At 32.3% G+C, this 15,422-nt stretch overlaps 1 protein-coding gene across 1 annotated transcript in view; it reads right to left on the bottom strand.

The window, feature by feature from the left end:
- LOC106467618 (N-terminal kinase-like protein) overlaps positions 1 to 15,422 on the bottom strand; it is a 59,073-nt gene that overhangs the window by 30,392 nt on the left and 13,259 nt on the right. The window contains exons 4-8 of the mRNA XM_013927980.2: positions 13,947 to 14,027; positions 10,789 to 10,914; positions 9,978 to 10,192; positions 7,444 to 7,534; positions 4,502 to 4,657 (exon numbers count right to left, since the gene is read on the bottom strand). Of these exons, the coding sequence (XP_013783434.1) occupies positions 4,502 to 4,657; positions 7,444 to 7,534; positions 9,978 to 10,192; positions 10,789 to 10,914; positions 13,947 to 14,027 (669 nt within the window). The remainder of the gene's footprint in view (positions 1 to 4,501; positions 4,658 to 7,443; positions 7,535 to 9,977; positions 10,193 to 10,788; positions 10,915 to 13,946; positions 14,028 to 15,422) is intronic.

Below are 15,422 nucleotides of genomic sequence, written 5' to 3'. Positions count from 1 at the left end.
TCTTTGCCAGGCTTATATATATACTAAAAAAGAGGGCATCTAGATCACACTCGAGCTGGCGGGCAAATTCATAATCCTTCGAGAAACTACCGCATGCATGCTACCAGTGTCGCATTACTTCTGCTGTCGTAACAATTTAAATCTTTGTTATTCATATTAACCAGTCATATGATTTCTTATGACTGTTATAACTGATATTATAACATATCTTGCATACCTTTATTGACCCGATTATAGGGAGATCTTGAATATAAGGCGACCCCCCACCTTTTTTAGAAACCATGAGAATAAAAAAATATTGAGTGCCATAACATCCTTTTTTTTTAGGACCTTAAAATCAACACTATAATTGAAGAGCCTGGATTAGCTGTAAAAAACAGCGATGACACTGAGCAAACATCTGGCATACATGCATTGACAGATGCTATCTGGACATTCAGGAATGCAACAGGCTAGAGCAGGGGGCAGGGACCTGTGATCAGCCACAATTATAAGGTGACTATGAATTTTACAGCCTAATCATTAACTGTTGGTTTTGAATTTTGCACAAAGCTACACGAGGGCTATCTGCACTAGCCATCCCTAATTTGGCAGTGTAAAACTTGAGGGAAGGCAGCTAGTCATCACCACCCACCCCCAACTATTGGGCTACTCTTTTACCAATGAATAGTGGGATTGACTGTACCATTATAATGCCCCCACAGCTGAAAGGGCAAGCATGTTTGGTGTGATGGGGATTCAAACCCGCGACCTGAAGATTAGGAGCCAAGCACCTTAACCACTGGCCATGCTAGGCCCTAATCATTAATCAAAAACATTGCCTTATAATCGGGCCAATATGGTAATTGCATTTAAAACTATTGTTTTCAAATTAATTCATACTGACAAATATATTCAAAAACTACATTCATGTTACAGTGTATGCAATAAACAAAATGAACTGATTTTCAATATGCTATTTTGAACATTTGCTCTTCTTCACATGCAAGTAACATGTCTTGCACAAAATTTTCATTATATGCAATCTTAAGTGTATGTTTTTTATTTTGATATACCTTAAGAAATTTGAACTTTTTATTCTAATACCATTAATGAGTATGTAAAACTGATAATGATTTAAATTGCAGACAAGTAGCAAAAAGATATATAGATGAGTTTTTAAGTTGATTTACCTTCTGTAAAAATGACAGAAAAATTTAAAATAAGTGGGTATGGAATTCTTTAAGCTGACATCATAAAGAAATTGTCTATATAAAATTCAATAAAATGTTGTGAGCATAAAAAACTTTTAACAGAAGGTTCTCAATCTGTTCCGCGAATGGCTGCAATCCATGCATTCCTTGATTTTTCTTTCTTATGTAATGTTTTAATACAAAACAGGTATACACTTACAAGTTTTATAAAAATGAATTAAATTGTACCAAGTTACTGAGAAATTACACTGGCTTAACTTAACACATATACTGCCATGTGCCCCAACAGTGGGTCACAATCAACTTTTAGTTATGGACCACGTAACACACTGGTGGGTCACAGACAATTATGTTTCAAAGCCAAATTTCTCTTGTATATCAGTTTTGGATACAGTGACTGCTCCTCAGCACTCCTGGAATGTTTAATTTTATTTCTACTTAATTTATTAATACTACTCGTGGCAGCAAATGTGTAAAACCCGTAATATGACTAAATGAATCTCACATAAGCTAATGTAGTTGTACGCTGAGTTAATAGTAGTACCTGCTAATCAATTACATTAGATTAACTGATCAGGTTGTTTATTGATTACATTCAATTAATCGATTATTACACACCACAACAAACCCTTCCCCCATAATATTTTCAAATACTGCGTTATTCTATGAGGATTTAACTCTTTCTTGTAAAAAAAAACAAATTTTCTGTCTAAAAAAATATTTTGCCACTGTTTTTTTAAAGAGAATATGAACATTTTCTACTTAACAGTTGAGCTGAATATATACCACCACACAGTTATCAGTATGTTTGCTTTTAAAATATGTAATAATCCCACACTCACCTTCCGTAAATAGAATAAATAGATAATTAGATAAGGAAAACGTTTTATTTGAAACATATCATAATTGCAATTATATATAATTAAGTAGCCATTTACAGCCAATTTTATTCATGTAATTTTGTTTCAATAACATAAATGCAAAAAATAATATTCATTGAATATTTGAGTCATCAGAATATTTTGCAGTCTCTACCATACTCTCAAAACATTAAACTTAACTATCTGATTTAATGATGAGTTTATATGGTGAACATAATAATAAAAAACTCATGTTTACAAATACTGTAACTCAATAAAACCACGGTATTTCATGCAACAATCAGAACAAACTGATGATTGTCCTATCATGGTTTTTAATGATTGGGAAGTTTTGGATATGGACAACATTTTCCCCCCTCCTGAATATGCTTCTCAGTCGCATGTCATTTCGGGGGACATGGCCAGCCCTCTTTCCACTTTGGTGGATTTGATTATTCAGGTATGTTATGTTCTGCCTTATCTGCCATTTCTTATGTTCCACCCCAGCCCTTCTTGGGGAGGGCCTTTGGGTCATTATTTTAGTGTTTTCTCCTTACTTTGTAATAACAAATATAGGATGAGCAAGTTCAGTGGTAATGGGAATTGAACCTGAAACCCTTAAATCATGAGCCCCCCACCCCCCCCTAATATGTAGCTTTGTGTTTAACAACACACATAAAGGCAATATTACAATTACTTTTTGTAATAATAAAAAACAGTAATAATCAGACACACTAATTTCAATTAGTTGATTATCTTTGTGACAATAATTAATTAATTATGATTTCAATTAATCAATTAGTTTACAAAACATTAATTGATATGACCACTGCTCGTAGGTAATCGATTAATTAATTAATTCACCTAGCTCTAACTTCTAGCATGTTAAGTGTTATATTTTTAGTCTTTACTTCATTAGGGTAGATGATTTTTCATAATTATATATAACAATTTTTTTCTCTTTTCTGTTGGTAGTTGGACAAATCTTTGTCAAATAACCCTTAATTACTGTAAATGTGAGACTATGTATTTGGGCTATCATAATGTGGATTACATTTTTAATAAAGATGGGAAGTCATTCAATTAGCATGACTGAAGAAAAGGATCATGGCATATATTTGGAAAAGTCACTCAAGCCACTGAGGCAGTTTTGAGTTGCTAGAAGCAAAGCAAAACATAATTTAGGGTGTACTTATAAACATATTAATTACAAGTCAGAGGAGACAATTATCCATTTGTAGTATGCACAGCATACCATGCATTTCTACCTTCTAATTTTAATGCAGAATTTCCAAAAATCAAACATTTTCATTTATTCTTATCCAACTAATAGTTACACACCCCCAGTTTTATTGCAATAAAAAACTTTAGCTTAAATAAAAATCTGTTTTCTGGTCAAACAGCAGTAGACTGTATTGTAACAAACAATGCACTTATGGGTGGATTGAGCTACTGACCCTCATTAGAACTACACATCATGGGAACTACACATTCTTCTTACCTCCATGAAAAGTATAGGTCCTTTTCAGATCATTCTTACAATGAAATGGAAGCAGGGTACCATAATATACACTGGTTTAACAAGTAAGCTTTGTTACACAGATAATAACACCAATGTCATCAAATTTTAACTTTGATTTGTAATATCTAACAACTAGATTCCTTCAACCACACATGTAGTGGAACTTCGAAAAATGGAAAGAACAGCTACTCTACAGAGATGTTCAAATAACGATTTGCTTATTCTTAAGACAATAAGAATTTCAGACAAAATGTATTTTACAGAGATGTTTAAATACAGACTTGCTTATTATTACGACAATAAGAATTTCAGACAAAATGTACTTTACAGAGATGTTCAAATAAAGACTTGCTTATTATTACGACAATAAGAATTTCAGACAAAATGTATTTTACAGAGTTGTTTAAATACAGACTTGCTTATTATTACGACAATAAGAATTTCAGACAAAATGTACTTTACAGAGATGTTTAAATAAAGACTTGCTTATTATAAGACAATAAGAATTTCAGACAAAATGTACTTTACAGAGATGTTCAAATAAAGACTTGCTTATTATTACGACAATAAGAATTTCAGACAAAATGTACTTCACAGAGATGTTTAAATACAGACTTGCTTATTATTACGACAATAAGAATTTCAGACAAAATGTACTTTACAGAGATGTTTAAATAAAGACTTGCTTATTATAAGACAATAAGAATTTAACTTGTGAGAAGTATGACACAAAGGCCAAAAATGCTGTTTTAGCATTGCAACAGATGCCTGAAGCAATTTAACCCATATAAAAACATTGAAAAATATTTTCTAAAAATATAATTATCCGGTAAAAACTAACTTACATACTTTAAAAGAATGAACTTAATTCTTATAAAATTAATAATAACAGTAATAAAATTCTTAAAAATCATAAATTATTTCACCTGCATTTCTTCAATAAATATCATTGTATCAACAAAACTGTTTTTGAAATAGCCACCATTTGAACGACACTTGCTGATAAAGTCAGCTGGGTTGGGTCTGCTGCTAGGGCTCGCTCCAACCAATTCACAGTAATGTGCAGATAGGTTTTTGGGTATCTAAAAAAAATAAAAAATGTTGACATAATACATACATACAAGCTATCACAAAAGTAGCTTAAGAAACAACTACACTAACCTCATGCAAATTTTACCCATGATACAGCATGCACATTGAGTAAAACACAGTTTATAGAATGATAGGATGTGAAGGCTCAACAAGACAATTAACTCACTGAAGATGGCAAGTTAGTTTAATGAGTTGAATAAGTTTTCAGCACAGTTTATGCCTAGAAATTGTACTGTATTACTACTTAATGGGCTAAAGAGTTTGTCAAATGGTAAACTAATGAAAAATATGTGAACAGTTAGTTTTAAGTTACATTGTAAACATGAATAAATACTAATATCATACTTAAAAGTTTATTTTAATAACGTGTGACACATTGTTCTGGATGTTTTTAGTCCATAATACTTTCTTTCAAACTGATTGGTGTTCTTCATTCTTACTGAACCAAAACTCAAGTATGAAATACAGACTGCGTATTCTACTGGAGTTTTTCATCTATTTTTTTTACCTTAATATTTACTTGTTTTCTCAGTCGGTTAGAAGGGATCTAGTGTGAATAGGTTAATTTTGGTTAGCTAACAGTTTTTAGGTGATGAATCAAATACATCAATTCTGATATTGATAACCCTCTTGCTATGGGGTCAGTGGATTCCATTGACCTTTGACCCCAAAGTAACTATCAGAGTTTCTATATTATAGCTTTTAGAATGCTATGTGTATGTTCATTAAATTTGGCAAGCTTTCAATAAATATTACAAGTCTTTCGCTCACACAAAAAAATCATTTTAATCAAGCATTTTTTATTAAAGATTTGTCAGTGAATATACAGAGTCAAGGTGTCAACTATTTTGAGTGATTTTCATGTTAATATTAAAAATACTTTTCTTTATCTAAAGATTCTTCAAATTTTATTTATGTAGCCTCTAAAACCTCCTAAATAAATATCAAACGTTTTTTTTTAAACTTTATATTGTATCTGTTATTTTCTCTACCCTAACTCAATATGAACTCAGTCAATTTGATCAACCTCTTAACCACCATAAAAAAAAACTATGAAATAATTCTAAATTACCCTTTTTTTCTTTTTAAAATGGTTGAAAATTGTAACAGGAAACTACATTTGTTTATTCTAAATAGCTTAAGGTTCATAAAAGTTTAAGTCTGTTTATACTTAATTTTATTGTTTTATTGCCCTTTGAACTGTGTCTAACAAATTATCTTACCACACAAGTTGCAGGTCACTCCAGTGAAAGCATAACTTTATTTACCATACTGAATGACATAATGTATGAGCAGACTCGTGAAGAATTATTATTATTTTTGATTACCTTTCTAACCTAATAAGTTTCTAATTTTTACATTTTAGTAACTTTTATAATAATAATAAATAAAAAATATACATGAAAAACAAGGAACGATATAATGTAAGTTGTCGGAAAGAGCCATTAGCAATACGTGGAAGAGAGGATGGGACAGGTGGGTGTGGCAAATGGGTCTAATTTCTTAGTTTATGGCTCTGTAAATAAATGAGAGTGAAGATTATGAAAATTATGTTTTGCCAAGTAATATCTATATCATAATGAGTAATTTACATTAAATTCCATACCTTTCAGAGGGGTGATAAATATATTAGTGATGAGGGAAGATCTAGAGAACAAACATCACAAGTCTCATACTAGAGGAGATTGAGATTTTTAATATTTCCTTAGGAAATTAAGAACTTTAAATTTATATAATGTTAAAATTAGATTTATTAACTATATTTTGATGCCAAGTTTACTTCTATACAAAAATAATAAAGTAGTTTAATAAATTTTGTACGTAATTCTCTAAAAAGTCATGACGTGTACTTTGACTTACCCATAGTAATATGGTTAAAAGCAAACAGATGATACTGTTTGATCTAAAAATATTGTTGTGTAATTTGTTTTAACATACAGGTAACTATAATCTTTAAACTTTTAATTCTTTTGCTAAACTGACTTTTATAGTTTCCATACTATAACTTCTAATATGTTTTGTGTATTTTCATGAAATTTCACAAGCTTTTGGTAATTATTAAGTCACTTGGAAACAAAAAAATCAGAATTTTTAATGAAGTATTTTCACTAAAAACTTCTCCATGAATATATGGAGTCAAAGTGCTGACTGCTCCAAGTCCAAAGTGATTTTCATGTTAAGATTAAAAATACTTTTCTTCATCTGAAAAATCTCAGATTACATTTGCATAATCTCCAAAACCTCCTGAATCAATTTCAAATGTTTTTTTCAGTAAAACTTTATATTCTATCTGTTATTTTCTCTACCCTAACTCTATACAAGGTTGGTCAGTGTTAAACAACCTCATAAAAAAAATTGAAATCAATCTAAATTATCCTTTTTTCTTTCTAGAATAACTTCTAATTGTAACATGAAACTACATTTGTTTATCCTAAGTAGCTTTAAACTTAAATTTTATTGTTTCATTGCCCTTTGAACCACGTCTAACTAACATTCTCACCACACAAGTTGTAAATCACTAGGCAAACGTGTAGCTCACTGTCGACAATCAATGAAACTCAACCCTACTCTTTTATACTAATAGTACTACTGCACTAAATAATTTATATAATTAAATAATGCACCAAAGAATACAGACATGCAAAAAGTAGAGTGTTTTATAACTATCATAATTTATCTGGGATATTAATGTAATTTATACAGAATAGAATAACCCACAAATATAAAGGATTTTTTTTCGTGATCAAAAACAAAGAAATACACGTATTATTCCTACCTTGCCAAAAGACTTCAGAGATGTGGGTTTTGGAAGAGGACCATTGAAGACTTCCCATATAAGACAGCCTAAACCCCAACTGTCTGTGGACCTAATGCATTTCAAAATGCATTTATAAATATTAAACTGGTTGGATAAATTACACTCTTGGTGAATATTTCTCTTAATAAGTTGTAATTATTGTTTTTATATACAAATGTATACAAAAATATTTGCCTAACATATAAAATCTCTAGTGTATTTAATTTCAAAAATATAATTTGATTGTAATATAGACTTATTACATTCTCAAGTTACTCATGACTGGACTAATTCTTACTCTTTTTGTGTTTTACACTGTTGATGGTATTACCTTTAATAGAATAAATACAGAAAATATGATAAACATACTTGAAATGTCAATATGAGTGTGTGTGTGTGTGCATGTACACTTGAGACAGCTAGGTCTTCATTTAACACCTAATACAGCATACAGTCATAATCACTATCCCAATCAATATTTACTCATGCTACTATTTAATTTTAGCTAAAAAAAAAGACTATAAATATATTTATAAACATATGAATTTGATTTCTTTTTCTTTTAAATTTTAGACGGGAGTTGTTATACAGAAAACACTAATACAAGTATTTTGACCTTGAACAAAACCTTATGTGATACATGTGCTAAATAGGCAGGTCATAAACTACTAAGGTCTAGACGTACATAGCACGCCCAAATTTAGAACTACCTTTAACCGAATTGTAGTTAGGCTGTCACAATTATAGTACCCCCACAGCTGAAAGTGCAGAATATGTTCATAATCATGCTGTGGCTCAAACCTTCCAATCCACACCCCAGCACACACCACTTTATAGTAAGAAACAATATATATTCTCCAGTTTTGTAATTGTATATATATGTATGTATGTAAAATAAACTTTATTAGCAACATACCAGAATTAAAACAAAACTTTATGTTTATAGCTTGAATACTTATGTATGACAGCAAAATTCTTTTCTCTCTTGTGTGTAGTGAAATTAAACAGAATGACCAAAAAAAACTAAAGCCATGTTTCAGCTAACTCCAAAGTTCTTAATTTATGTTTACCTGTTTTCTTACTTTATTTTCCTCATCTATTGTGTTTTTGTTATACAACCACAAGTCAAAATTATTCCCTACATGTAACAAACTTGTATTGCAAAACGAAAAGCTACAAGTTTATGAACATACTTGCTAACTTTGAAAAATCAGAAATATTAAAACTTTTTCAAGATGAAATCAGAAATATGAGTTGATTCTGAAAAGGGTGATAAACATTAATGAGTCTAAAAATATACAGTACCAGTTAGGGATCTTTTTCTGTTTTATTATTAGATGTCATCATCTTCTATACACTAAACCTTACATAGGTAAGCTTTCTGACACAACTGTATCAATCACATTGCCTAATCAAATTATTTAAAATTCATCCAAATGTTTAAAACTGACACAACAGAATACAGTAACTCCTCATTTATCCCAGCTCTTCCAGTGTTATGACTTCCAGTTACTCCAGAAAGTTTACAGGGTGTCTGGGAATTCTGTGATATTTTCCATGTGTCTTTGCTTTGTTCATACTACAAATTTCAATCAGACTGAGATATTAACTATAATAAAAAATATGGTTGTTTCAACAAAGAGCTCTGAGTTTCAATTACAATTAGGACCACAACATTGCTCCCACCTGTTCTATCGATATAAACTAAGGGGTCCTAATATACTATCCTATTTTGCTCCAAAAATAGAGTAAATGCAAAGAACTCGCATCTATGGCAACAATAAAAAATATGAAATCAGTAAGTTCTTAATCATTGCCGTTTTTTGTTTCCAATCAAATTCAAATGATTAAAACAGTGTTTTATAAAGGGTAAGAAAGTTAATCAATCTTCCATTTACAACTCGGGTTAGTTGCGATTCACTTTGCATTGTCAAAAAAATATGTTTTGAAAAATTGCCAAAAATATAAAAGGTTGGCAAAAATCTTATATTTTCTGGTATGTATATTAATAATCAGTTGAAGATGCTTCAACACCAAGCTGTTATTGAAACATATGAATAACTTTTTTGCATGAGAAAATATTCTTGTCATTGTGTTGAATCATCTAAGCTATCTCATTGCTACTCATAAAAAAAATCAAGTGAAGTCAATATAACCAAATATATTACTGTTTGAGTTTTTTTCAAAGCAAAATTTTTAATGTAACATGTCTTTCTTTTAGAATTTATCATCAACTCTATCTCTGTATACAGATATATATGTAACTCACCTAATTGTTTATTGAAGTCAACAGATCATTATGTTCTTTAAAAGTCACCTTTTGTTTTTTAAAAGTTTAGAATAATTTATATACTCTAATAAAAAATCATCGTTATGCTAAGACGATAAAAGTTACTTAATTTAACTTACCAGTTCTTTTACTCTATCAGTTTTTACAAAACTAAAGTACAAAATCCACCCATCAATTGAGTTACAATTACAGGAAAAAATAAATTTTATGTTATCTAATTTACCACTTAGTAACTTTTTTTCTGGCAGGATCAGCTCTTTCTGGGGTGTTATACCTCTCCAGGTAGCGAACAGATTTGAAAGGGGGTGGATCTGAAACTGGTGACATGTATTCTATGCCTGCAAGTCGCCAGTTACCTGCTTGGTCCACAAAAACTGATGATAAACAGACATTATTGTGTGCCAGACTGCAATCATTGATGAGAAAACTCAGGCCTTTCTAAAGGAAGATAATCCAAAATTATTAAACTCAAATATCACTTAGGAAATTTCTCTTTGTCTACCTTAGAATTTGCAAAACTAAAAATCTAAAACAGTTTGTACACAACTGTTTTTCTAAATAACAAACAAAATCATACATCAGATTATACAATATACTAAAACATAAGTCAGCTTACATAGAAACTATATGTTCATTGGATGTTTTACCATGTTGTTGTACTTTGTCATGAAACTCTCAGTGAAGGAAAGATTATACAATCTTAAGAATCTTCAATGGACAGGAAAATAGCTGATGTTTTCTTTTCATGACATTTTGGTCTCTATGCTGAGGCCTTTTTAAAGTTAAAGAAGGCTTGAAAAAAGTCCTCAGCATAAAGACTTAAACATTAACAACAAAAAAAAACATGTCATGCATACTTGAAAAACACAAATAAAGACGAAATTATGAAACTTTGAGCACAAACTTATTATGTTATCACAAAATAAATAAAATTATCAAACAAGTCTACAGTAATCTTAATGAGTGTACTAAATATCAGAATTTTACATAACAATAGTAACATTTGGACATCACTTTGCTGACATAAGACTTACCACAACTTGATGAAGACCCCAAGAAATCGCAAGCTTTTTCTGACTTTCGGTGTAAACATCTTCATCTGCCAGGTGGCGTTCCAAAGTTTCCACTGGTTCAGTAACCAAGTACACTATCTTATCTGTCTGGATTTGCAGAAAAAAACATTATACTAGTCACCAATAAAATACATAAATTAAAACATTATATCATTAACTAAAATATCAAGTACACCATCATCATTCTTAATTAAAGAAATTCAATCAGAAAGTATTTAATTTGTCTGAATTAGACAAGCACTGTCTGGATCAAAAACAATTTGCAAAAGTACCATTAATTTATGAATCTTTATTTAAAGATCAAAGCATGCTGTAATCATCATAACCTTTGTGGATTAAAAGATCAAACTGTGCTGGAGTCACCAAATATTACTGTTTTTTATATCTTGAATTAAAGATAAAGTAAGTACGGTATCATGAAATATAAAGTTATTGCCTACACAGTTTCATGAATCTGAATTAAAAATAAGCAGGTTATGCTAGATTCACAACATCTATCTGGATCAAAAATAAACCATGTTAAAATAACCCTTTACATATACACAAGCAGTCCACTGTCCATGGATAATTTATGACCAGGACTGGAAGGATTTCTCACCAAAACTCAATTTAGAAGAAAGCCTGTACAGTATGTCCATTTTAAGGATGTCAAAGCCAGACCCAAGTACTGCAAAACTGATCTTCATTCTATGGTTTGCGTGGACTAGACATAGTTGGAAACATACTTTTACATACACACCTAGAATTCTACCTTTCATAGAACAAAGTGAGTATCCATTGGCTAAAGTGGCATTTTACTTGAAGTGCTTGATTCAAGGTAGTCACCAGTGCCTCTGTCAACCAGGAACTCCACTGTCCCACTGTGCAATCTTGCAGGTGCATACCAACAACCATCAGTCAGGCTCTGTTAGTTTTCTAGAGCTTGAGCAACTGCACCAACAGCTCCCTGCTGGCTCTCATGCATTTATTGTTCAGACAATCAGGTTGGAAAAATCTGTATATCTTGTTGCCTGGTAAGATGTGGGGTGGAAATGCCTCTGCAGCCCACAACCTTAACAGATGACTGGGTCCTCCCTTTTAAAGTAACATGTGGAATAAAGCACTGGCTGTACTTGCTGGGACACAAGCAACAGGGAAGAAGATGAGCAACCCTGCCTATTCACTGGATACTAGTTTGCTTGTGGCATGACACCTTGAGGTGTTGGCTGTGGTTCCATTCTTGGCAGAACCCAAGGTTAATGGGAGGCACCAGCTTGAACATGGTGGGTCATACTCAGGAGTACCACAACAGCTGCTGCCATTGGTCTTTTCTTTTCTAACAACTTTGCTAAGATAACCACTGATATCACTCAATAAAGGTACATATATCCCATATTCCTAAATGATGCCCCGTAGCCTTACTTGGATGTCCCTTGACAAATTTGTCTACAACGATGTCCTTGTGATCTGCCAATGCCATTGCCGGGTATGCATGACTTTCTCTGTAACCAGAATAGACCATCAGTGAAGGCACTCAAGTTCTTCAAGGGACCACTCTTATGAGTCCTGATTTCAGCCTGGTGGAGGGTTCAGTTCTCCACTAGGTCAAAGCATTGATGCAAGTTGGCCAGGACTGTTTCCCAGTCAGCAAAACGTACCTCCATAAAATACACAGCAACACCAAGGGCCAGGCTGTCTAAGCTTAGAATCAGACATTGTATCACCTTTTCCTGAGACCAATAATTCCTAGCAATGATGAGGTGTTATTGAGTAAGAAATATCTGGTAGCACCCACACTCTAGTGAGTGTTAATTCTTGATCCCAGAATCTCTGAATGATAAGATACTGGCCACACCTCCTCTGCAGATCTTACCAGACACCTGGTTGCTCTTCAGTTCAATAACTCTCTCCCCTTCGTGATGAATGTCCCTCTTATTCCATCCTTTCATCTTCCTCCTCCACAAGTACTCACTGCATTGCCAATCATCTGTACAGCTCATGCTGATAGCATTCATTCACTCCCTACTGCTGGTAGGCCTAGAAACCTTCCATCACAGAAAAGCTACCTACTACATTACCAATCATTGATTTCTTGCACTAAAGCCCACCATCTAACATACTGCCAAAACAGCTCCTGATAGTAGAGCTCATCCACCAACAGCCTCAACATTAAGCAAAACAGATGATGTTGATGGAGCTCATCTACTGGCTGCACTTCTCCCCTAGTTCCCATGGGTGGCATCAGCCAAAGGCAGGGTTCTGTTTTTTTTTATTTTTTGGGGGGTGAATATCTAGAGGTTTTATAAAGACCAATCCACAGAGTCTTGGACACCTTAATCTGCCTGCCACCCCCGGGACATTCAGTTATTCGATTCCACCACTGTCAAACCTAAATCTCAGGGGAAGAAGTTTATCAGACTCTTTGGGTGCTCCAGATAATTGTCATTCTCCATGCTGGGCTTACAGCTACAATGCAATGGTGTCACGGACCTTTGTAGAAACAGTGAAACCCTAGAACCAGGAGACAGCTCCCCCCATTTCTCACTATCCTTTCTGCAATCTGTCCTATCTGAGCTACTGACTCATTCTCCTGTAGGTCATACAACCACTGATTGTTCAGTGAAGAACGTCCTCTCCACATATGCCCAGACAAAAACATTTTGTGAATGGCTGACTTCCTTTTGTTCAATGGTTTTCCACTTAAGTAACACATTTGTAATTCTTTTGTGAGGTCTAGCCACAGTTCAAAAACAATTTGGATTATTCTAAGCTCTGTAATTCACTTCAAAACAATGATTTAAACCATCTTATATTTATATACATATGCATATATAGGATAGACTGAATGACCAAAAATTTACATTTCAGATCATATAACTGAGCATCATATACCTAGTTTTTATAACAATGAGCTGAAAGGGATGACTGAAATATTTTCTAACACTAGCGTTTGCCTTGTCATAGTTATAACATTACAGATTTTGATCATCCCTTAATTGTTTTGAGAGCTGTATTAAACCATACTGGATATACCCATCACATCTGAACATTTTAAGCCACCTAGACTAACAATAAAAGTCTCACTAAATAGAAAGTTAAATAAAAAAGTAGTATAATTTCTATATTCATTATTTACCTACCTCTAAACTATCAATGTAAGTTAGTATATTGGGATGTCTCAGAGTCTTCAGCCGTTTAACTGCAGATTTTGCTGTTTCTAGCTAAAACAAGAACAAAATCAATTAAACCTTGTTCCTTAGACATTAGCCATAAAAGATTTAAAAAAAAATATTTTTCACAAAGGCACCAAAGAACACAAAATCAGAGAATATACATTATCAGCAGTCTTAGTAATTAAACACATGTAAAAGAAATGCTACTTCATTCATGGTTTTTTCCAACTGTAGTATGAAAAATAGTTTAATATTTATAAATGAAAATAACATTTCTCCATGTTGTACTAAAATGTGTGTGGAGCTTGAAATATCCCTTACTTTTGTCACTAAAAGATGTATTAAAACAAAAAATATACATTAAGCTAATACAAAACGGTTCATCAAATAAACTCCACAGTGAACACTAGAAAAATTTAAACAATGGCTACACACCACTCATGACTTTGTAGATTTTTTAACACTTATTTTTACTCCCATAGGTTTTGTCGTTCCACAGTTTGAATTACATTTGAGATTTAATATACATATATGTGTGTGTATATTAATATATATATAGTTGCGTATCTGCTTGTTTGTTTGTTTCTGATAGAAATTCTTTCTGAGGATCTTCAGTGCTACAAGTTCTTTCTTAATTAAACCAGTTTATTCTTCCACGATACAAAGTTTTAGTACACAGTAGTTACACAATCAGTACGTTTCTTGTCACTTTAAACTTAACTTTTATAATACATGCTATAAATCACAGCGATTCACAAGCTCGATAACTTCGCTCTCGACAAGTGTAAAATATACACTTTACGGCTCACTAGCTCAAAACTAACAGAATCATAAATTACATGGAACTCAAAGTAACTACTGCTCTCTCTTCATTCATATATCCCTGCTGGCTTTCTCTGCCAGGCTTATATACTAACGAAGAGGTCATCTCAAACAAGTTCGGACATCCCCGATAATTCGAGAAACTCATCACACATGCAACCAGTGGCAATGCACTAGCAGCATCACGTGACTTCCGCTGTCGTAACAATATAATAAATATAACAGAAAATAACTACATATGAGCATGAATTAACTTAAGAAACTATGTAAATCACAAAATATCACAAGATTATTTCTTTTAGCAAATATTATATTAAAATAGTTTGTATTGTTTCAGATACTCACTTGGAGCTATACTATGCTGACCATCCCTAATTTTGAACCAATAATCTAGAGAGAAGGCAGCTATTAAAAGCATCCACTTCTTAGGCTATTCTAGTTAAATAATGGGATTTGACCATCACCCTTATAATACACTCATGGCCCCAAAATGCAGAGAACATTTAAAAAATTTTTTGAAAACAATGTAATGTGAACCATCGACTCGTATATCCCCAGTTTGACACAATAACCACTATGTAACACCAAGCAATATATATATATATATATATATATATATAT

The sequence above is a fragment of the Limulus polyphemus genome, unplaced genomic scaffold, assembly GCF_000517525.1.
Source record: "Limulus polyphemus unplaced genomic scaffold, Limulus_polyphemus-2.1.2 Scaffold2680, whole genome shotgun sequence".
NCBI lineage: Eukaryota > Metazoa > Arthropoda > Merostomata > Xiphosura > Limulidae > Limulus > Limulus polyphemus.
The sequence above is the reverse complement of the archived record's forward strand: the minus strand, read 5'-3'. Positions and strand labels throughout refer to the sequence as shown.